This window comes from Quercus robur, chromosome 1 (genome assembly GCF_932294415.1).
Source record: "Quercus robur chromosome 1, dhQueRobu3.1, whole genome shotgun sequence".
Lineage (NCBI taxonomy): Eukaryota > Viridiplantae > Streptophyta > Magnoliopsida > Fagales > Fagaceae > Quercus > Quercus robur.
In genome coordinates this window covers 16,252,582-16,273,616 of record NC_065534.1, presented here as the reverse complement: position 1 = coordinate 16,273,616, position 21,035 = coordinate 16,252,582, and the positions used below count along the sequence as shown (strand labels likewise).

Here is a 21,035-nt window from a genome sequence, read left to right as displayed (position 1 = left end):
TGAATGAAGATGCAATCCAATAGCAATCAAAGGGGCCTGCAGATGGGCAGCAGGCTGGGACATCGGGAGAATCATCTGAGGAGTTGGCAAAGTTGATAATAGGGCTGGATCCAGAGCAATATTTCCAAGTAGGCTCGCAGTTGCCACCTATGGAAAAAGCAGAATTGATGAACTTCCTAAACGCCAATATTGATGTTTTCACGTGGAATGCATATGATGTTCCAGGAATTGATCCCGAGCTGGCATACCACCGGTTAAATATGAATCCTGAAGCTGTGCCGCGCAGGCAACCTCCTTGGCGATCATTTAAAGATCACGCCGAGGCAGTCAGGATAGAGGTGAACAAGTTGAAACAAGCTGGGGCTATTAAGGAGATCTTCTACCCCGAGTGGCTGGCCAACACGGTAGTGGTGAAGTAGAAAAACAAGAAGTGGCGAGTGTGCGTAGATTTTACAGACCTGAACAAAGCTTGTCCAAAAGACCCCTTTCCCATTCCTAGAATTGACCAATTGGTAGACGCCACGGTGGGACATCCTCAGATGAGTTTTTTGGATGCCTTCCAGGGCTACCATCAGATACCTCTATCACCGTCCGACCAAGAGAAGATGGCCTTTTGTGCCCTCAATGGAAACTATCATTATCGTGTGATGCCTTTCAGCCTCAAGAATGCAGGATCCACCTATCAAAGAATGGTAACACGAATGTTTGAAGGACAGATTGGATGGAACATGGAAGCATACATTGATGATATGGTGGTTGAGAGCAAGAAGGTAGAAGAACATCTGGCCAATTTAGGAGAAACTTTCTTAACATTGAGAAAATATAAACTACGCCTAAACGCATCCAAGGCTGGATGATGCTAAAGGAAGATGGGTGGATAAGCTGCCCCATGTGTTATGGACCTACCACACTACACCCTGAAGATCGACGGGGGAGATCCCATTTTTAATGACCTATGGCTCAAAAGCAGTAATCCCACTTGAATCCGAATTCCCTACTTTAAGAATGAATCAAAAACCACAATTCACTCCTACATAGCTTGGATCTAGTCGAGGAAAGACGAGAAGCAACAATGTTAAAGTTGGCTTACTACCAACAAAAGCTTAAGCAAACATATGATAAGGGAGTTAAAGCTAGACCCTTGGCCCCGGGAGACCTGGTCTTGAGAAAGGTGGTAGGGATGGCTAAGAACCCTGCCTGGGACAAGCTGGGTCCCAACTGGGAAGGCCCATATAGAATCACTTCCATTGCTGGCATTGGGTCCTACTACTTAGAAGATTTGGATGAAAATGTAATCCCTCGTCCATGGAATGTAAACAATCTACGGTGTTATTATTACTAATAATTTCTGTTGCTACTTGTCAGGGGCAAAAATGTTTCCTTTTCGACAAATGAGATTTATGTTGGGTTGGAGGGTCTAAACCGAAACTCGACGATGGGCTTGATGCATGGCCCAAAGGCTATCAGTGAAAATCCAAGGAATCCACTATATTTTATGCCTTGGGCCTAGATTGTGACTGACAAGAGTAACCCATAAACAATCCCTACAGTAGACATGCTAGCACGATTAAAAAACATACTGTAAGAAATAACCCAGCAGTAAAGTGTTTCTGCAGAAAATAGTCCAGTGGTAAAATGTTTCTGTAGAAAACAGCCCAATAGTAAAGTATTTTTGCATAAAACAACCCAGCGGTAAAATGTTTCTGTAGAAAACAGCCAAGCAATAAAATGTCCCAACGATAAAGTAAGATAAAACGGTGTAAATCTCCAGCTATTAGCTATTTCACAAATTAAGGAAAATATCTACATTTTCAGACTCATCATCAGTTATTTCTGTAGAAGAGTCTTCCAATACAATAACATGAGGGAAAAATGCTATAGTACCAGTTACATCATAACCATCAATAGTAAATGAATAAGTAAATATCATGGGTTCCATTATAACAAATAATGAGAAAAACTTAGTGTGGGATGAAGGGAGAGAGAGAAATCCCAGCTAGCACAACAAGATCATTATGGTGCCAAGACATGCTCATGAATATAGTGAGTAGTGAGGGATATTTCAGGTAGTATGAGTAGTGAGAGTCATTTGTAAGTAGTATAAGTAGTGAGTGGGAGTGTATAGTAAGACTGCTGGGATTTTTCGCTTGGGGTAGCCGAGTGTTTATGAATAGAGCTATGAGATGGGGAACTTAGTTTCTAAGCTTGAAAAACTAAGAATTCAGTCTTTTTCAGAGCTTAGAGAATGCCCTTTTATAGAGAGGTTAAGGAAAAGTCTTGGTGTGTAGCTTCGTGTCCTCTGAAGCATTAATGGAGAATTCCATTTATAGTTGGGTTTTAGGGGGTAATTAGCAAATAATCTTTGTTAAATCTTTCTCAATCTTCAGAAAATTTTTAGAGAATCGTTCTTAGGATTTTAGCTAAGAGTAGTAAGCTCAACTTTAGAAGGTTCTTGCTCTTTTAGGTAATAACAGCTAGGATTCTGACTTAATATTGAATGCTGATTAGCCTTAGCTGATGGGATTAGAGCATGCTTTAGGCTAATGATCTTGGTTGTGCTACAACTAGAATCAGAGCTCCCTAGGGCCGATTGGACCACCCCAAGCCAAGTGTCAACCTTGGAGCCCTTGCTGGGAACTCTGTTGGGATCCCCTTAGTGCCCTTCAAACCACATTTTCCTAAATTTCCCCATTTGTGGTTCATTGCTTGGTCCATGAACTAGAGAATACATATTTTTAGTATGAAAATGAGCTAATTTCATGTTATTTCAGGAGCTTTAGTGGTTTGATCATGGCTGCTCTTGACTTTTGACCAGCTAGGTTGGAGAAGAAAGAAGGGACAGCTGGCTGAAGCTTCCCAGCTTTTTGTCACATCAGTTTCAGCTTTATGTCACATGAAAGATAATGGAATTTCAGCTTGTGAAGGAAGGGTTCAACCTTTGATGGACATGTGTCCTCTTCTGGTCTGATTGGACAAGTTGGGACTTGATGGAAAGGGGCTCCAGTTGTTTAGTTGTTGCTGAAATTTGGCTAGTTAGTTCACGTGACCTCTAGCTGCTAGGATTTGTGTGTGGACTGGCTTGACTCAGCTGGGCTTTGTAGTTAAGCTTCCTTGGGCTTGGTTATCCCTACAAAATGAATAGTTTTGCCATGGGTGATATTCATGGGCTTTTATAAATCTTGTAAGAGAGATATTTCTTGAAAGATGAACAATTATATTTCCCATGAGTGAGGGATTTAACAAGTGTCAAAATAATATTTGAATATAGTAAATATGTGCCAAAGTAGCATTTGGGTTTTATGAAATAGTTGCCAAAAGAATATTCGGGCTTTGCAAAATAAGTGCCAAATTAGTATTTGGGCTTTGAGCATAAAGTAATTGTTTTTGCCAAAATATTATTTTGGACTTTGTAAAATAGTTGCCAAAATAGATTCGGACTTTGTAAAATAAGTGTCAAATTAGTATTTGGGCTTTGAGTATAAAGTAATTGTTTTTGCCAAAATATTATTTTGGGCTTTGTAAAATAGTTACCAAAATAGATTTAGGCTTTGTAAAATAAGTGCCAAATATTAATGTTTGGGCTTTACGAAAATAGACGCCAAATTAGCATTTGGGCTTTATAGGATTTTGTAAAAATATTGTTGTATCATAGCGGGTTTTAAAGATGCCGCATCGTAGTGGGTTTTAAAGATGCCGCATCGTAGTGGGCTTTGTAAATGGTGCCGTGTAGCAACGGGCTTTAGAAATGCTGCATCGTTGCGGGTTTTAGAGGTGCCGTGTAGCAACAGGCTTTAGAGGTGCCAGATCGTATCGGGCTTTAGAGGTGCCGTGTATCAACGGGCTTTAGAGATGCCATGTAGTAACGGGCTTTAGAGATGCCGCATCATAACGGACTTTAGAGGTGCCGGATCGTATCGGACTTTAGAGGTGTCGTGTAGCAATGGGCTTTAGAGGTGCTGGATCATACCGGGCTTTAGAGGTGCAGTGTAGCAATGGGCTTTAAAGGTGCGGGCTTTAAAAGTGCCGTGTAGCAACGGGCTTTGTAAAAGTTTTGTTGGGCTTTTGAGCTTTGCCCACAAGGTAAATGAGGTTGGGCTTTTTATAGAGATGGTATAATTTTTTGGCCCAATTTTGGTTGTAACATGGTGAGTATTTTATTATTTTTTTTTATGGGATGTAATGGGTAATATTTGTGAGAGGACCCAACGTAATTTATAGGGCTTTATATAGGAAATATTTGTGGGAGCCCAATATCATGGAGAATATTCGAGTAATATGCAGGAAATATTTATGTAGGCTTAAAATAATGTGTGGGCTCATGTGGGTATTTTTGTGAGTGAGCTAAAGAATTTAAGGCTCGAAAATTTGTACCTCAACACTACTCATGTCTTGACAGGTTAAATCTTGGTGGGAATGCATTGTTGTTAAACATAACCTAGGCCTTGTCTGGCTCCTCGGGCCATAAGCCTAGGGTAAATTAACGTTACAAAATTTTTCTTAAGTGTTAAATAGAACCTAGGCCTTGTCTAGCTTCTCGAGCCATAAGACTAGGGTAAATTAGCATTACAAAATTTTTCCTAATTTAAACAAAACCTAGGCCTTATCCGGCTCCTCAAGCCACAAGCCTAGGATAAATTAACATTACAAAATTTTTCCTAAGTGTTAAACAAAACCTAGGCCTTGTCCGGCTCCTCAGGCCATAAGCCTAGGGTAAATTAACATTACAAAATTTTTCCTAAGTTTTAAACAGAACCTAGGCCTTGTCCGGCTCCTCAGGCCATAAGCCTAGGGTAAATTAGCATTACAAAATTTTTTTCTAAATGTTAAACAGAACTTAGGTCTTGTCTGGCTCCTTAGGCCATAAGCCTAGGGTAAATTAGCATTACAAAATTTTTCTTAAGTGTTAAACAGAACCTAGGCCTTGTTTGGCTCCTCGGGTCACAAGCCTAGGGTAATTTGACATGGGCACCTTTCTTTGAATGGACTGGGCAATAAGCGTCAAAGGCATTTTCTCGGGCCTCTAAAATAGGGCCAACAAATTTGCCTAAGTTTGGATCCAATTTTAAATGAGTACTGATGACTTGCATAATTGAGTGTAATTTATCACTTCTCAACTTTAAACTTTAGTCTAATTTTATTTATTTATTTGTTGATTTTAGACTTCATTATTGTTATTTAAATTTTATTTCAGATTTGAAGAAAATGAAGATTTACTCAAATAAAGAGACATGAAGCAGCTGAAAAAGGTTTTGAGCTGAACACTTGGGCTAAAAAAGGGCAATACATAGTGGATAAGGTAGAAAAGAAAGGCAGGAAGAAAAGAAACAAAAAGGAGGAGCTGAACCACAAACAGGGAGAGATTTTTGGGCTGAACTGAAAAAGTATTTTGGGCTGAAGCAAAAAAACGTTCTGAACTGAAAAAAGAGGTTTTGGGCTGAACTGAAAAATGTTTTGGGCTGAAGCAAAATGTTTTGGGTTGTGTTAGGCTGCAACAAGTTTTGGGCTGGACTTTAAAAACACTAGGGTTAAAAGAAAACAAACAAAAGGTACGCTGAAGGAGAAAAAGGCAGCCGAAACAGAAAAGAAAAGAAGGGGGGCTGAACAAAAAAAAGAAAAGTGGCGCTGAACAGAAACAAGAAAGAGGGCTGAAACAGAAGAAAAGAAAGAAAGAGGGCTAAACAGAGAACAAAATAAAAGAGTGCTGAAACAAGGAGTGCTGAAGCAGAAAAGACACTGAAAAAGATTCTTTTGCGTTCAGTTTTTCTCTTCAAATCTTCTCAGAAAAAATTATGGTGAATTCGTTTATGTTGAATTTAATTTTTAGCATGAACTAAATTTTCTTTATTCTAGGAAAATGATGTAATCTAGTTCCGAACTATGCTTGCTTTTCTATGTTAATTTGAACAATTTCTCTTCATGTTTGTCTGATTTATTCTAAGTTTATTGCTTCTAATTAACTGGCCATTAATTAGATGGTTTTAATCTTGTGATTTGCTGTCGAAAGAGGGGATTATAGGATAGATCTTGAATATTTCAGCATAGGTAAATATAGAGATCGAAAGACTTGTATGAACCTATGTAGTACTAAAATCGTTGGTCTTAATGCTTTCTTGCTTTATTAAATTGCATACTCTTGTGTAAAATAATGAACAAGAATGTTTCCAAATGACTATCGAAAGAGGCTTTTGGATGAGTTTGGAGATTGCTAACAAACAGAGAGAATTAAATTCAATTAGCTAGATGAGTAAAGCATAGTGAGGGATTAGGTGAAATCGATTTCCTAGTAGTTTCTTTCTCATTAAGTTGATTTTCAAGCAACATCTTTCTTTTCCTTTGCGTATCTTTTATTTAAATTGATTTTATTTTGAATTCCAATTACAAAAAAAAAAAAAAAAAAAAAAAAAAAAAAAAAAAAACACCTTAGTGACTTCTCTAGATAAAATTGAGATTAGCATAATTTTGGTATTTGTCAAAAGTAAGTAACCAATCCCTGAGGACGATACTCTTTTCATCACTTTACTATAAAACTACGATACTGTGCACTTGCAGTTTTGCACCGTTCAAGTACTAATTGCCAATTTTATTGAAATCCCTAAAGGAAACCGACATGTTATGCAAAGGAGCTTGTGCAAAGTAAACATTAAAGAAACGTACAAAAAAAAAGAAAAAAAAAAAAAGAGAGAGAACAAATAGATAGAAACATTCAGCTTTAAAATTTTTCATTCAAAAGCAAAGGAGTGCAGTACACAAGAAAGGCAATAGGGGGCACTAACTACACAGCCCGTCACAAAATTTACCTAAGGATTTCCTATCCTAAAAACTAAACTAAGTCGTCATTTCCTGCTCCTAGGATCCCTTCTTCTCATGCTCTTTTTCTTCAAAGGAGCCCCCTCGGGCACATCCTCCTCGACCTCCACGACCAAAGCGTCCTCCAGAGGTGGAAGCCCCTTTTTCTTTTCTTTGCCTTTGGCCGAGGTGGAAGAGGGAATGTCACTCAGCTGAGCAGAGGAAGATTAGGGGGCGGAGCTGGTGTCTGTTGGAAGCAGGGAAGAGATGGGGGCCAAGCGTAAGGCAGGTAGGTAGTACACCTTGTCGGGAGCCCGAAGCTTTGACTCAACGTCAACCCCTGCCGTAGACATAGCTTAGCCCCACACCTCCAAGCAGAAGGCACGGGAGACATCCCTAAGCTGGGTGGTTAAGCTCTTTGCGCCTTAGTCATCCCAACATCATAGGCCACTTGCTCGGCCTTAGCTTTTTCCTTCTCCTTTGTCTCCAACTGTTTATTCGCCTGCGTCAGCTCTACGATGGTCAGAGCCAGCTTGTTCTCCACCCTTTTTTGGGTTTCCAAGGCCTTAACAGCTTGCTTTTCATAGCCCGAGAGGGCAAACTAGTATTCTTGCGAGCCTTCTCCACCTCGGCCAGCTAAGCGATGGTATCCTTTAAGTTTTTGTCAGCATCCGAGTGGGCCCTCTCGGTTGCCTTTTGCTTGGCCTTAGCATCCCTTGCCATATCCAAAGCGTGGTCCACCCACTCCTCGGCCATAAAGGCGGCTTGGGCGGATTGCACGGATGACAAATACGTAAGTGCTTATACCTTGCGCATGGAGTAACATCATAAGGTCAAGGGTGAATGTTTACATACCTTGGCAAGATCTTGCTTTAGGGGGCTATTGTGGGTACCCAAAGACCGAGAATGAAGCTGAAGGGTCGTGTTATTGGCCCGAGGACCAAGGATAAAGCTGAAGGGTTGTGATAATGACGTGGAGATGCTGTAAGTCACGGGCCAAATGGAAGAAGCCGCTTGAGGAGGGGAAGAAATGAATCATGGTACTCTAAGGCATTCTGAGGGGAAGTAAGGATTTAAAGTGAGTGGAAGACAATGGGCAGTAGGGAGCTTTAGGCCTGGTGTAGCCTGCTGCATCCACATTAATTGGAAAATGCCAACTTTATCAGCAGCATTAATGAGGAAGTGACCTGAACAGTGTAAGACACAGCTAAGCTGATTCCTACCACCATTTTTTCCAGATGTGAAAGGTAACAAGTGTCGGAAAAGAAGGGGGGTTAGGCAAAAATGGATGGTGGAGATGCAAGGGAAGGGAGCTATATAAGGAAAGGAAAGAGCATTGAAAAGAGGATCGGAAAAAAAGAGAAAAGAAAAATAGTGATCAGAGAGAAAGAAGAGGAGAACGAACAGTTTGATTTTTTTCTGTAAACCTAGTCTCCTCAGGAGCACTTTTGTAGAACTCAACACTCTTTGATTCCTGAATAATAATTGATTCTCGCTTATTGTTGTCCTCGGACAGGGCTCATTGTTGTTGATCTTTCCCACCTCTTACAAATTTATTGATTTGGGCCAAGTTTGAAGGAACCAACCCATTACTCTAAATGGGCCTGGACTACAAACTTTTTGGTCTTTACAATTCCAATTTTGCACATCATCAACGTATTTAATCGAAATTAAAATAGTGCTAGTCAATTTTTTTTCAGAAGATAATTGGACCACATTTTAGGTGAGGGTTTTCCTACTTGTCTAAACTCTTTTTACAATTTGTTTTTCCTCTTTTCCTTTTTAATTTTTGTTTTAAATTCAACTATTTTATTTACTTAGGTCAAAAGCTCCCTTATAGCGTACTCCTCAAAATGTTATCCACGGCAACAAATAGAACCAGTTGTAACATGCAAAATTGTTTAAAACAATTAGCTTGGGATTTGCAGTCTAATGTATCTAGTTGTAGACCCATACACTGCATGAGAATATATAATTATTTTAAAATGTAGTATAATGTATTATTTATTCTCTAAATTTTATAGTGTCCTCCCAAAATATTAAAAATTTCTAAAAGTAATTTTTATCTATCTATTTTTACATATATAAAATTTTATCATTTTAATTGATATTATTCTTTCTCGAAGTGGTCTATATTCTTCTAACTATTTTATTATGCATTATATTTTCCTAATTTCTTTTGGTATAACTAAATTTTTTAAGTTTCAAATTTATTATTCAAATTTCCCATTCTCTTAAGGAGATTATCATGATAATAAAAACTTATCATATAATTAAACTTGATATTACTCAAATACTCCATAGTACTCTCAACCCAAACTTGTGTTTTTCACAATCTTAAGTACACTGAAGTAGACTGAAATAACTAATTGGATCGAATTGGACAGAATTGGACTGAAGTGGATTGAATTTCAAACCATAATTAGTGAACACGACTCAAAAAATTAATAATAATTATAATAATAAAATGATGTAAAACTATAATATGTGATAAGTAATGTATTTTAATGTGATAGAAGTGGTTTGTTGTTGAAATAACATCAATCAGATTTGTTATCACATTAATATTTGTAACTAAATTATTATGCATGTGTCCGTGATTCTATGTGGTTGTTGAAGATTTTATTCAAGTTGAATTTGGTACCATATAGAGAAAGTTGGTACATCACAAAAAGAAATATATATACACACACACATATATATACATATATCAGGAAAACCATTTGCATGTAACATTTTCTACAAAAAGAAAAAGAAAGGGGAAAAAACCCTTTCTTAAGAGCTTTATTATCTCTATTTCTTGCGGTCAATGAAAATGACATATGGTTTTCTAAGAGCCTGCTTGGCATCAACTTCAGCTTTTAACTTTTAGCTTTTAGTTTTTATGTACAGCTTTTTAAAATCTTAATTTTTCCAGCGTTTTCTCACTTTTTCAAGGTACAAATATATTTTAGCACACTTTCAGTAAAAAAATTTCAGCAAAAAAATTAGATAATTTGTTCCCAAATGGACACTAAGTAGGAGTGGAATTAAACCCTTCAACATGGCCTTGAAAACCATATTAGAATACAAATATGAATAAAGTGGTAAAAATAGATTTTTTTGGTGAATATAAACTATAAATAAATAAATGGTGTCTCCGTCTAAGGTTTTTGTATTAAATGTATCTTCTATTATAAGTTACATATAGGTTCAAGAATGTGTAAAGTCATAGTAGTGAAAAAGTGATAGTCCTATCATGATTGATAAGTTATAATTAGTTTCGAGAATGAGTAAAAGCATAATACATTATTGCATACTTTAATATTTATATACATTTTTTTTTTTTAAGAAATGATGGATAAAAAATGATGATATGACTACTAATGTAGCTCAACAGAATCGTAGTAACAAAAAATATTATACTTCAACTTTTAGATACTATATAGATTATTTATAGAAGAAGTGTTAACAAAATATTTGAAAATAAAAATGTTATTAATTATTCATAAGAACATGTAATGACTAATGGTTTGTGTGGAATTTCTAAGGTTTTGGAATTGGTAAAGTATAAGTTTACAAAATGTGCACAAGAGTTTAAATAAAAGAGAAAGTTCAAATTTCGAAATAAGTGTAACCGGCCCACTTATAGTATGGGATGTTGCTAAGTAACATATTAGAGCACTCATACTAAAGATGCTAAAATGACTTAAAACTTATTTTAGTAATTAAAATACAAAAAAAAAAAAAAAAAAAAAACAAGCTACATCAAGGTTATTAAATTAAAAAAATTTAGCAACCAAGCTGTAGTAAAGTGTCATCTTTGACACTCTATTGTAGCTCCAAAGCTATAAAAAAAAGTATAATATTTCATTATCTCTCCTCTTTATTTTATTGTGGTTGTTTATTGCGTTGAGAATATTATTTTATTGTATTGTTTATATTATTTTAATGTGTTGAATGCTAAAGTAAAACATTTGATATTGGATGTATTATAAAGTAGGATGTTAAAATAGATAAAGTAGTATTTTGAGTTGCTAAAAACTATATTTTTAGCAACATTGCTATAAATACTTACTAGTATGTTAGTATGGGAAATTCACAATTTTACACAAGTGTGTGCAAAAGGGGGCATATGATAAATTCATCAAAAAAAAGGAGGGTGGGGGGGGGGGGGGGGGGGGGGGAAATGATAATCATTATTCTATTAGCAATTTTTTTTTTTTTTTTGAGAAATAGTTATTCTATTAGCATTAGGTAAGAGTAGAAGGAAACAATTTTCAATGATTTTGGACTCTCTATGATGGGACAAAGCAGATTATGACATTGATGTCGCAATGTGTGGTGTTGTAAGAGTGAAGGTGGTTTTGAATAATGACATGGGTTTTGGAGTTTGTAGTTAGTAGTTTGTACAACGTGCACATGGAGTGAGAGTGAATGCGATAGGTAATCAGCACTTGTTTCACACTAATCATGTGCTACATCTTGTAAATAAAATATATTATTGGTCCTTCAAGTTTGAAATTATTTTTATTTTGATTAATTATATTTAAAATTATATTTTAGTTCTTTAATATTTAATTTAATTTTTATATTAATAATAGTGTTCATTTTTATTAGTAATTTAACTGTTAAGTACTCTTTATGATTAATTATTGTGGAGCCCTTTTTAGGATAGTTCTCTTGGCCCAAATCCAATATGAAGTTCCTGGGTCATTGAAAGGGGGAGCTTGGAGTAAATAGTAGTGTTGGATGGGTGAACTGGGCTCAGCTCACACAATCTTTTTGGGCCGTTATACGGATCTGTACGCAAGTCAAAAGAACTCTACAACAAACAAATATATAGACTAAATATATAAGCAAGTACACAACATATGAATAAGAAAATAAAATAAACAGTAACGTAGACAAGTGCAAAGTACTTCAAGGGGCTTTATTGACTAAGTCAAGCATTGGAATACATTTAGTCCCATATTGTAAGGGTGCTCCACAAAGCCCAATAAGCCTCCAAGTTCACAAACTTAATTAATCCCCTTTGGGTTTACAAGATTTGTGAAATTTGAGCCGTTGGATCTAAGTGGCTCCCTAAATATTACTAAAGGACCTCTTAACAATGCTTTTATTTGCTCAATGAACTCAAGTTAAATCCTAAAGCTCCCTTTTGAATATTCTAAGTCTATACTGTGTGTATACTCTCTTCTTCTTTTATGCTTCTTGGCTTGTCTTCATGGCTTCCTTCCTTTCCTTTTATACTGATCTTGGGAAACTTGGAGTTACTATTTTCTCCCTCTATTTCCTTGGTAATGGAGTTGATCTCTTTTATCTAAAGCTTTGGTGACTGTTCATTTCCTCATTATCTCTTATTTCAACCTCCTGGGAACCCATGTCTGAAAGTGTCAGGGCTGACTTTCCACTCATAAAAGGCATCTCTTTGGGCAAGTCAGCTCCTCCTCTGGGGTCAATGAGGCAAAACTTTCTCCAAAGAGCAACCACACTAGCTCTTTTATAAATGTGTAAAATACACATTTTGACCATTTTTACACATTTTGAAACAAAAAACACACTATATCAGTCCATTTAAAATCGTGTAAACTCATCTAAAATTTTCAACGAGCTACAGTACCCATGTAAATTTACACGGGCACTGTAGCCCGTTTATCCCTTAAAATAATATTATCTGTACAGTATAATAAAAACCTCATTTTCGCTCTTTTTTACTCTCTCCTCTCACTGAGCACACCAACGCCTCTCTCAGGTCTCAGCTTCCCTCTCCCTCTTGAGTTCTTCCTCTCATATTACAGTCCGAATTCTTTTGCTCATTCTCATCACCACGGGAAATAATAATGTGATCGGTTTAGGAGTTTTGCAGTTCTGTGAGGAGGGTGGATCAATTGACAGACGGAATCTTCTCTATTGACAAACTTTGGGGTTGATTTCTCTAAAAAAGGTATGGGTTTTTCTCATTGAGATTTTAGGGTTTTTTGGTTTCAATCAAGATTCTTGGGAGTTTCTCTAAACTAATTTTTTTGGGGGTTTCTTGTTTCAAATTTTTTCTGGTTTGGGGTTTTTTTTAGGGATTCTTCGGAGCACACCCGAAGTTATTTTTGGAATTTATTAGCATTTCAGGTTTTGTGTGTATTTATATTTGATTATTTTAGAGTTCAGGTAAGGATTAAATTTTATGTCTTTTGATATGGATTAGTTTCCCCGTGTGTAAGGAATGTTTGAAGAATTTGGAGTTTTCTAAATTGTATTAAATTTCTATTTCTCCCCTGTTTTCGGATTGATTGAACAGGGTATATACTTAGTTATAAACTACTTAGTTATATACTTAGTTTTCAGACTGTTTTCCCTGTGCTGATTTGGTGGAGTCTCTTATTACGTAGTTATAAACTACTTCAACTTGATGTTAAAGGTTTTACATTGATTTTGGATTGATTTTGGGTTGAATACTTACCTGGGGACATTATCCCCCTTGCTCTGTTTGATGTGCATAGTTTTCTTATGTTTTAATAAGAAAACTATATAAATTATTGTAGCGATAAATTATTGTAAAATTCTCAACGATATAAATTTATTATGTTCGGTTACTTAATTTTGCAAGTAACTTATTCCTCAAAAAGATGCTCAAATTATTTTGTTTCTTGCAGCTTGATCTAAAAACTTTATCCGTTACAATCCGTTTCTTACGGGCCAAATCTCCTGAGCAACGGGCAGCTGTGGACTTGGACACCCACTACTCAGAGGTAAAAGATGCTCTCAGTTCTGTCTAGAGTTTTGCTATTTGTGTATTTGGATGTTTAACTGGTGAAAAAATCTGTTTTATTTGAACATTTAGTGGAAGATAATCTTGATATTCGTTTTACAATTTCTTTGGGATATACTTGAGAAACATATACTGTTTGTTGGCCATGAAAGAATTGCCTAGTATGTCTTTGCCTGTGGAGCAATTTTAATCTAAGACTAATCTTTAATTTTTTATTTTTATTCTAGGACTAATCTTATAGGTTGCAAACAGTATAGCTAACTGCTTGTCTTTCTGTCTCTCTTTTGCAAGCCAAATTTGATAAAATCAAAGTCTTTTTTTAGTTCTTCATAGAATAATTTGTGGGAAATCGATTTAAATTTTGGTTTATTTTTGAATTCTGTTGAATACTTATTATTTTTAAGGTTGAATTCCATGTGGGTTTTATCTTGTGTTTGAGGTTTGAGGTTTGATTTTCAGAGGTTTGAGGTTTTATCTTGTGTTTGAGGTTTGAGGTTTGAGGTTGAATACTTATTATTTCTGTGGTTGAATTCCATGCTCTCAATTCTGTTGCTTTGAGGTTTGATTTTCTTGTGTTTGTACATGAATTGGTCAATGAATTAGACCATAAGGATGCTTGGTTGTGATTGTGGAATTTGATTAACTTTGTGTAGTTAAATGAATTTTGGTTGTTGTATTGGTTGTGAGTTCCCTTGATTCTATGTTAATATAAGTACAAATGCATATGAGTTTTACTTGAGAGTTGAGAGTTTTGTTGATAATGTTAGTGTTTTAGACATGGATGGATCATGTGTCAATGGGGACGGTTGGTGTTTTTTGATCAAATTCTTGTGTTCATCTTCTTAGTTCGTGAGGTTTCTTTTAGTTTCTGAAGGATGGAGAAGCTCTATTATAGATCCTGTGGGGCCCAACAATATATGGGCTAGGCCCATTTGTTCATGGGAAGCTTTAAGGCCCAATCCGAAGAAGATGTTAGTCCAAGCTCATTAGTGTAAAGCACACATGGGCCCAAAGAGGTAGCCGAGGACGGTGCAGCCCTCGGTTTGGCCCAAAACTCCATCAGGAAGAGGGGCAAAAGCGGCATAGGGACAATCATAAAAGAAAATCTGAAATATCTAGGAAAGGCTGACCTTACTGTTTTTCCCAGACTGATCTTTGCACCTAACAGAGCCGTGTTCTTTGGCTTTATCAGCCCCTCCCAATGACTTAGGTCTGGGACAGATGGGACAAGTATCAGTCTTGGAAAGGTCGACCCTACACGTGGACGAAGGAAATTGAACGCATGCTAGTATAAAAGAAAAAATATGTAACCTAAACAGGGGAGCTCCAATCCCAGGGGGAGAGGGAGGGGTTCTTAAGGTGAATACACCTGAACCATGTATGAACAGCTTAACAAAACCACCGCCGGGTAAACATGACTTAGCCTTTCAATCCCACTCTCTACAAATGATATTGTATGGGCCCATTCACGTCCTGACCCAACTACAATTTTGGTTCGTTCTGGAACGTGACCCTACAGATCCCATACTGCTTACCTTTGTGTTTTCAGCGAGTTATACTCTTAAATCTATGTTAAACAATGCCTTTTCTTTTTTGTTTTCAATTTTGTTGCTTATTAGTCCTGCTTCTGAATTACTTTGGTGTTTGTTAGGTGATGGACTCACAAAATCAAAATCCCTTCTTCCTTGACATTTTACAAGACAATGAACAAGGTTTTGAGTCTTTTGACAGTAGTAATTTGATGTCCACTCCGCATTCAGACGTCAATGTCCATCAATCTCCACCCCAAGTTGAAATGGGACAATCTATACCCCCCATTGCAAAAAAATCAACTACTAAGAGAGGTCAACGGGGAATCAACTTCACCGTAGATGAAGACATTAAGCTAGTGTCAGCGTGTCTCAATGTTAGCTTAGATGCCGTGACATCGACAAACCAAAAACACACAACATTTTAGAAAAGAATTTGGTCCACCTTCCACAATGACAAGAAATTTAACCGCACCAAGGATTCTTTAAATAGTTAGTGGTCAACAATTCAAATGGAGACCAACAAGTTTTGTGGATACTTGGCCCAAATTGAGAACCGGAATGAAAGTGGTAAAAATGAGCATGACAAGGTATTTCAACTCAATATCTAATATGTATTGTACATCAAAACACTTTTAGTTTTATGATTCTCATTATTTTCAATTTTTTACTTTTATAGATTGAAGATGCAAAAGTTATGTATCAAATTAATTGCAAAAATGCATTTCAATTGGAACATTGTTGGAAAATTTTGAGGAATGAAGCTAAGTGGTTGATTCTAAGAGATAGTTTGAAGGCCCGCACAAGTCAACCAGCCACCCGACCAGCCACACAACCAGCCACACAATCTTGTCATACTTTTGCAAGCTCAATAAATCTAGATAAAGATAATGATGAGATGAACTCCGGCGAAACCTTGGAGAGACCCATAGGCAAGAAGGCCGAAAATGAGAAATTAAAGAAAAGAAAGAATTGTGATGACGTGGTCCCAACACTTTCCTCCCAATTGGACGAAATCAAGGAAGAAAATAGAAGAATGCATGAGGAGAAAAAGGAAAGTATGCGCATTGCATTAGAAGAACGAAGAGAGGCAATGCACATTGCATCCGAAGAACGAAGAGAGTTGATTCATATCAAGGAAGAGAAGAATGAAGTAGAAAAGAGGAAAATGGAAGATGAACTTATGATGAAAGATACAAGAACCATGGATCCTGAGCAAAAAGAATATATTCATCTACGTCGTTTGGAAATCTTGGAGAGGTTAAGGTCTAAATATACATCATAATGGAATATTATTATTGACAATATCTAATCAAGTAATTTTTTGTATAGTGCAAAGATACTAGCACATAGTTGACATAGATGATTTGATGTTAGACATCTCTTTTGTAGTATTTACTTGTGCAAGGAACATGATTATTCAATCTCTAATAATGTTAGATATATTTTTGTAGTCTTCACTTGTGCAAGGAAATAGATGCAATGTTGTAAATTTTGTATTGTGCACGAACAATAGCACTTGATTATTCAATTTAATTTGTGATTCTGTTCTTGTCATTTTGTTTTGGGTGAAGCAATGTCTCTGTTGAAGGTGGTTGTACTTGCTGATTTTATTGGTTGTAAATGTTATTTGAATGTAAATATGCTATTTTATTGGTTGCTTATTTTATTAGTTGTATATGTTATTTTTCTGCACTTTCTCAACAGGTGGCTGTACTTGCATTGTGTCATTTTTCTGCATAATGTTATTTTTCTGCATAATGTTATTTTTCTGCATAATTATTTTTCTGCATAGTGTTATTTTTCTGCACTTTCTCAACAAGTGGCTGTACTTGCATAGTGTTAGTTTTCTGCATAATTATTTTTCTGCATAGTGTTATTTATCTGCACTTTCTCAACAGGTGGCTGTACTTGCATAGTGTTATTTTTCTGCATAATTATTTTTCTGCATAGTGTTATTTTTCTGCACTTTCTCAACAGGTGGCTGTACTTGCATTGTGTTATTTTTCTGCATAATGTTATTTTTCTGCATAGTGTTATTTTTCTGCATAATTATTTTTCTACATATTGTTATTTTTCTGCACTTTCTCAACAGGTGGCTGTACTTGCATAGTGTTATTTTTCTGCATAATGTTATGTTTCTAAATTCTGCAGACATGATTTTTTGCATAGTTCTGCATTATTTTTCTGCTGTTAGCAGGGGGTTAAATACCCCTGTTTGAGATAAAGAAAGAAGAATTATTGTTCTGCATAGTTCTACATTATTGTTTTGCTGTGCTTTAAATTATTGAATAACTATAAATTATGAATGGACTTTTACCAAATGAATTATTAAGTATAGAATGTCAATGTATGGTAGAAAAGGTGTTTGCTTTAGGCTACATATACTGATTTACTAAGCAAATAAGCTTTGTTGAATAGCTACAGTTGTGTTAAAAATGACCAATGATCAGGATAGTATCTAGTGTAAGTTTACAACTAAACTTGAGTTGACAAACTTACCTAAGGGTTTGTCAACTTATATACGGCTTTTTGTTGTCTCAATTTTTTGGAAACTTAGTAATATTAAACTTAGAAAATTTCAAATTCCAACAAAGGTTCACATTAAATAAAAGTAGTAATGCTTAGAAATTTAGAATTACAAATTCCTACGACTGGCCTTGTAGTTGCCATAGATGCTCGACAAGATCTGCTTGAAGTTGAGAATGAATTCCTCTATCTCTAATGGAATTATGACATTCAATGAACTGCATAAGGTTATAAGTGGGATTATGTGACACCGGTTCGGGTCCATTATCGTTGATTTGATCATAATCAAAGTCATTTGCTCCAAGGTAAGTATGTCACTCATCTTCAACAATCATATTATGCAATATTATACATGCCATCATAATGTCCTTAAGCATTTCAAGGTGGAAAAAACGTGTAGGCCCACGCGCAATTGCAAATCGCGCTTGAAGTACTCCATATGCATGTTCAACATCCTTCCTGATCGCCTTTTGTGTGGAAGCAAAATGTTGTCTTTTGCGGTCTTGTGGTGCTGGAATTGTTTTGACAAATGTTGCCCATGATGGATATATACCATCTGCAAGATAGTACCTTATCGAATAGTTATTACCATTTATCGAGTAATTAACCAGAGGAGCACGCCCTTCAGCAAGCTCAGAAAATATAGAAGACCGCCCTAGGACATTGATGTCATTGTGAGACCCCGGTAACCCAAAAAATGCATGCCATATCCAAAGGTCATAAGACGCCACGATTTCCAAAATTATCGTTGGATCACGTGTATGACCAATATATTGACCTTTCCACTTACTTGGACAATTCTTCCATTTCCAATGCATGCAGTCGATGCTCCCTAGCATTCCTGGAAATCCACGATGTTGGCCAATCGCGAACAACCTTACAATGTCATTGTTGTTTGGTGACCTTAAGTACTCTTCAGAAAAGATTGAAACTACCGCTTTAACAAATTTTTTTAAGCTTTTTATTGCAGTGGTTTCTCCAATCCTTATGTATTCATCCATGAAATCAGCCAACACTCCATAAGCAAGCATTCTGATTGCAGCGGTCATCTTTTGAAGGGAAGACAACCCGAGTGTGTTAGCCGCATTTCTTTTTTTAACAAAGTATGGTTCAGTAGCTTTAACTCTTGAATGGATACATAGAAAAAGAGAACAACTCATTTGAAACCTCCTTCGAAATACATTAGGAGGATACACTGGTGTTTCAACAAAATAATCATGGAAAAGCCTATCATGACCTTGCAAAGGATTACGCCATATAAACCTGTGAGGTTGAACCGAATGACGACGTGATGTTGATGCTCCTTCATTCTTTAATTCTTCTATGGCAATAGCTAGAGTAAGTTCCATCTCATCATCATCAGAAGATGAGTCAAATGGAGGCTCATCATTTGGAAAAATAAAATCAATGTTGTGGGGGCAGAGAATTCGCGGCCCAGGCCCACTCTACATTAGGGCCCAGGGCCCAAGCCGGGGAGAGCCATTGCCGAGGACAACCCCATGCTCGGCGCCTCACAAAATGCCTGAAGAAAGGGGCAAACTGAGTGTAGGGGCAGGGCAAGGGAAAAAGTTGCCAACATCATAATACAAAACCCTGTATCTGACAAGTCTATACTCTAAACCACACCCTTTAACTTTTCTAACGAACCCAAACCACTCGAGGTATGGGTTGACAGGACAGGTCTGCACCCCAGAAAAGTGAAACTTACACGTGGACTCTAAAGGGGGAAACAAACACTAGTATAAAAGGAAAAACCCCCCAGAAGAAAAGTGGACAGCCTCCCTCAGTGAAAGGGAGAAAGGGAAGGATATAAGGCTCTTCGGACAGCGTCCGAGAACTTAAGTCCTACAACCCGTACTAATGGAGGGCTTAGCTAGTCAAGCCAAGCCCGCCCATATAGGAACTTCCATAGACGCCACGATTAAACCGTCCACCTGTGTCCAAGGTCATGCCTTTCAAGCCCACTCTCTACAAATCATATTGTTGGGGCCCTTTGCTTACGAGCTCAACGTCATTCTTGGGCCGTTAAATAAATCGTGTCCCTACAAATGTCATAATGGAAATCCATTAAGAGAGAACAAAAACCGAATGGAATAGATAATTTTGTAGAAGTGGATGGAAATTAGAGAGAAAATGGTCATATTTATAGAGCAAGAATGTGACTTAAGTTTGAATTTCAAAATTTTGACCTTTAGGTTTGAATTTACCATTGGGTTTAAAGTTAAAAAATATGACCTTTAGGTTTGAATTTATCATTGGATTTAAAGTTAAAAAAAATATGACCTTTAGGTTTGAATTTATCATTGGGTTTAAAGTTAAAAAAAATATGATCTTTAGGTTTGAATTTACCATTGGGTTTAAAGTTAAAAAAAAAAATATGACATTTAGGTTTGAATTTACCATTGGGTTTAAAGTTAAAAAAAAATATGACCTTTAGGTTTGAATTTATCATTGGGTTTAAAGTTAAAAAAAAAAATATGACCTTTAAGTTTGAATTTACCATTGAGTTTAAAGTTAAAAAAATATGACCTTTAGGTTTGAATTTACCATTGGGTTTAAAGTTAAAAAATATAACATTTAGGTTTGAATTTACCATTGGATTTAAAGTTAAAAAAATATGACATTTATGTTTGAATTTACCATTGGGTTTAAAGTTAGGTTTGAATTTACCGTTTGAATTTCAAAATTATGACTGGTGGATATAACAATAAAAATTATGACCGTTGGGGCAAAAAAAAAAATATGACCGTTGATCGGAGACATCGATTCGACAACATCAATTCGGTCACCGATTCTAGCAATACGGCGGTCGGAGACATCGATTCGGCGGCGATCGTCGGAGACATCGATTCGGCGGCGGTCGTCGGAGCCACTATTACAACAATCGGCCCACCGGTGATGGCAGTACAATGGTCGGGGACACCAATCCGGTGGGCCATCAGATCTCCACCACAAGCGGCTCCATTGGCCGAGCCACCGGTGTTGGTAGTTTACTTAAAATATAAGTTTAAATTAAAAAAGTATAACCATTAGGGAAAATAATAAAAAATTGATGAATAATGAATATTTTATTGAAAAGTCTTGTAAAATAGATAAACTGATGTGGGTGTTTTGTAAAAATAATGGTGTAAAATAGAAAAAGTAGATTTTTTGTATAAAATAGACGGAATCTTTTCCATGAGCTGATGTGGTTGCTCTAAGGCTTAAATAGGGACATTTCAAAGCTTCTATGGTCTTGATGTTGACTCTTCCTTATTAGACTAATCTCGAGTCATCTGCACCATTTTTGGGGCTTCCCTGTTATAAATGTGGGTTTTTCCAAGGACTTGCTTTCAGGCTAATCTAAAGTCATTTGCACTTTTCTTGGGGCCTTCTCTTCCCATCCTATCATTTCTTGTACTTTCTTCTTCTTCTTTCTGTCATGTAACGCCCTTTTTGTTGGGCCT

General features: G+C 36.4%; 3 protein-coding genes across 3 annotated transcripts; 2 read left to right on the top strand and 1 right to left on the bottom strand.

Moving 5' to 3' along the window:
* Window positions 1-13,380: 13,380 nt before the first annotated feature.
* Window positions 13,381-15,488, top strand: LOC126723958 (uncharacterized). The gene is made up of 2 exons (XM_050428021.1): window positions 13,381-13,511; window positions 15,183-15,488. The coding sequence occupies exons 1-2, from the start codon at window positions 13,389-13,391 to the stop codon at window positions 15,486-15,488; spliced, it is 429 nt and encodes a 142-aa protein (XP_050283978.1). The 5' UTR covers window positions 13,381-13,388.
* An 84-nt stretch (window positions 15,489-15,572) lies between these two features.
* Window positions 15,573-16,345, top strand: LOC126723890 (glutathione S-transferase T2-like). Its single transcript, XM_050427913.1, has 2 exons — window positions 15,573-15,650; window positions 15,740-16,345. Exons 1-2 carry the CDS (start codon window positions 15,573-15,575, stop codon window positions 16,343-16,345), a joined length of 684 nt encoding a protein of 227 aa, XP_050283870.1.
* A 1,558-nt stretch (window positions 16,346-17,903) lies between these two features.
* On the bottom strand, window positions 17,904-20,528 carry LOC126723830 (uncharacterized). Its single transcript, XM_050427781.1, has 2 exons — window positions 20,337-20,528; window positions 17,904-19,034 (listed from the first exon to the last, which is right to left on the bottom strand). The coding sequence occupies exons 1-2, from the start codon at window positions 20,526-20,528 to the stop codon at window positions 17,904-17,906; spliced, it is 1,323 nt and encodes a 440-aa protein (XP_050283738.1).
* Window positions 20,529-21,035: the final 507 nt, after the last annotated feature.

What these genes read in the sequence shown, in the direction of transcription:
- LOC126723958 (XM_050428021.1), top strand. Translation starts at nt 13,389, where the DNA reads ATGCTCAAATTATTTTGTTTCTTGCAGCTTGATCTAAAAACTTTATCC. An exon ending in TGGACACCCACTACTCAGAG is followed by an intron (nt 13,512 to 15,182) that starts GTAAAAGATGCT and finishes GGTGTTTGTTAG; the next exon opens with GTGATGGACTCACAAAATCA.
- LOC126723890 (XM_050427913.1), top strand. Translation starts at nt 15,573, where the DNA reads ATGGAGACCAACAAGTTTTGTGGATACTTGGCCCAAATTGAGAACCGG. An exon ending in GTAAAAATGAGCATGACAAG is followed by an intron (nt 15,651 to 15,739) that starts GTATTTCAACTC and finishes TTACTTTTATAG; the next exon opens with ATTGAAGATGCAAAAGTTAT.
- LOC126723830 (XM_050427781.1), bottom strand. Translation starts at nt 20,528, where the DNA reads ATGGCCCACCGGATTGGTGTCCCCGACCATTGTACTGCCATCACCGGT. An exon ending in ATCGATGTCTCCGATCAACG is followed by an intron (nt 19,035 to 20,336) that starts GTCATATTTTTT and finishes GCCCTAATGTAG; the next exon opens with AGTGGGCCTGGGCCGCGAAT.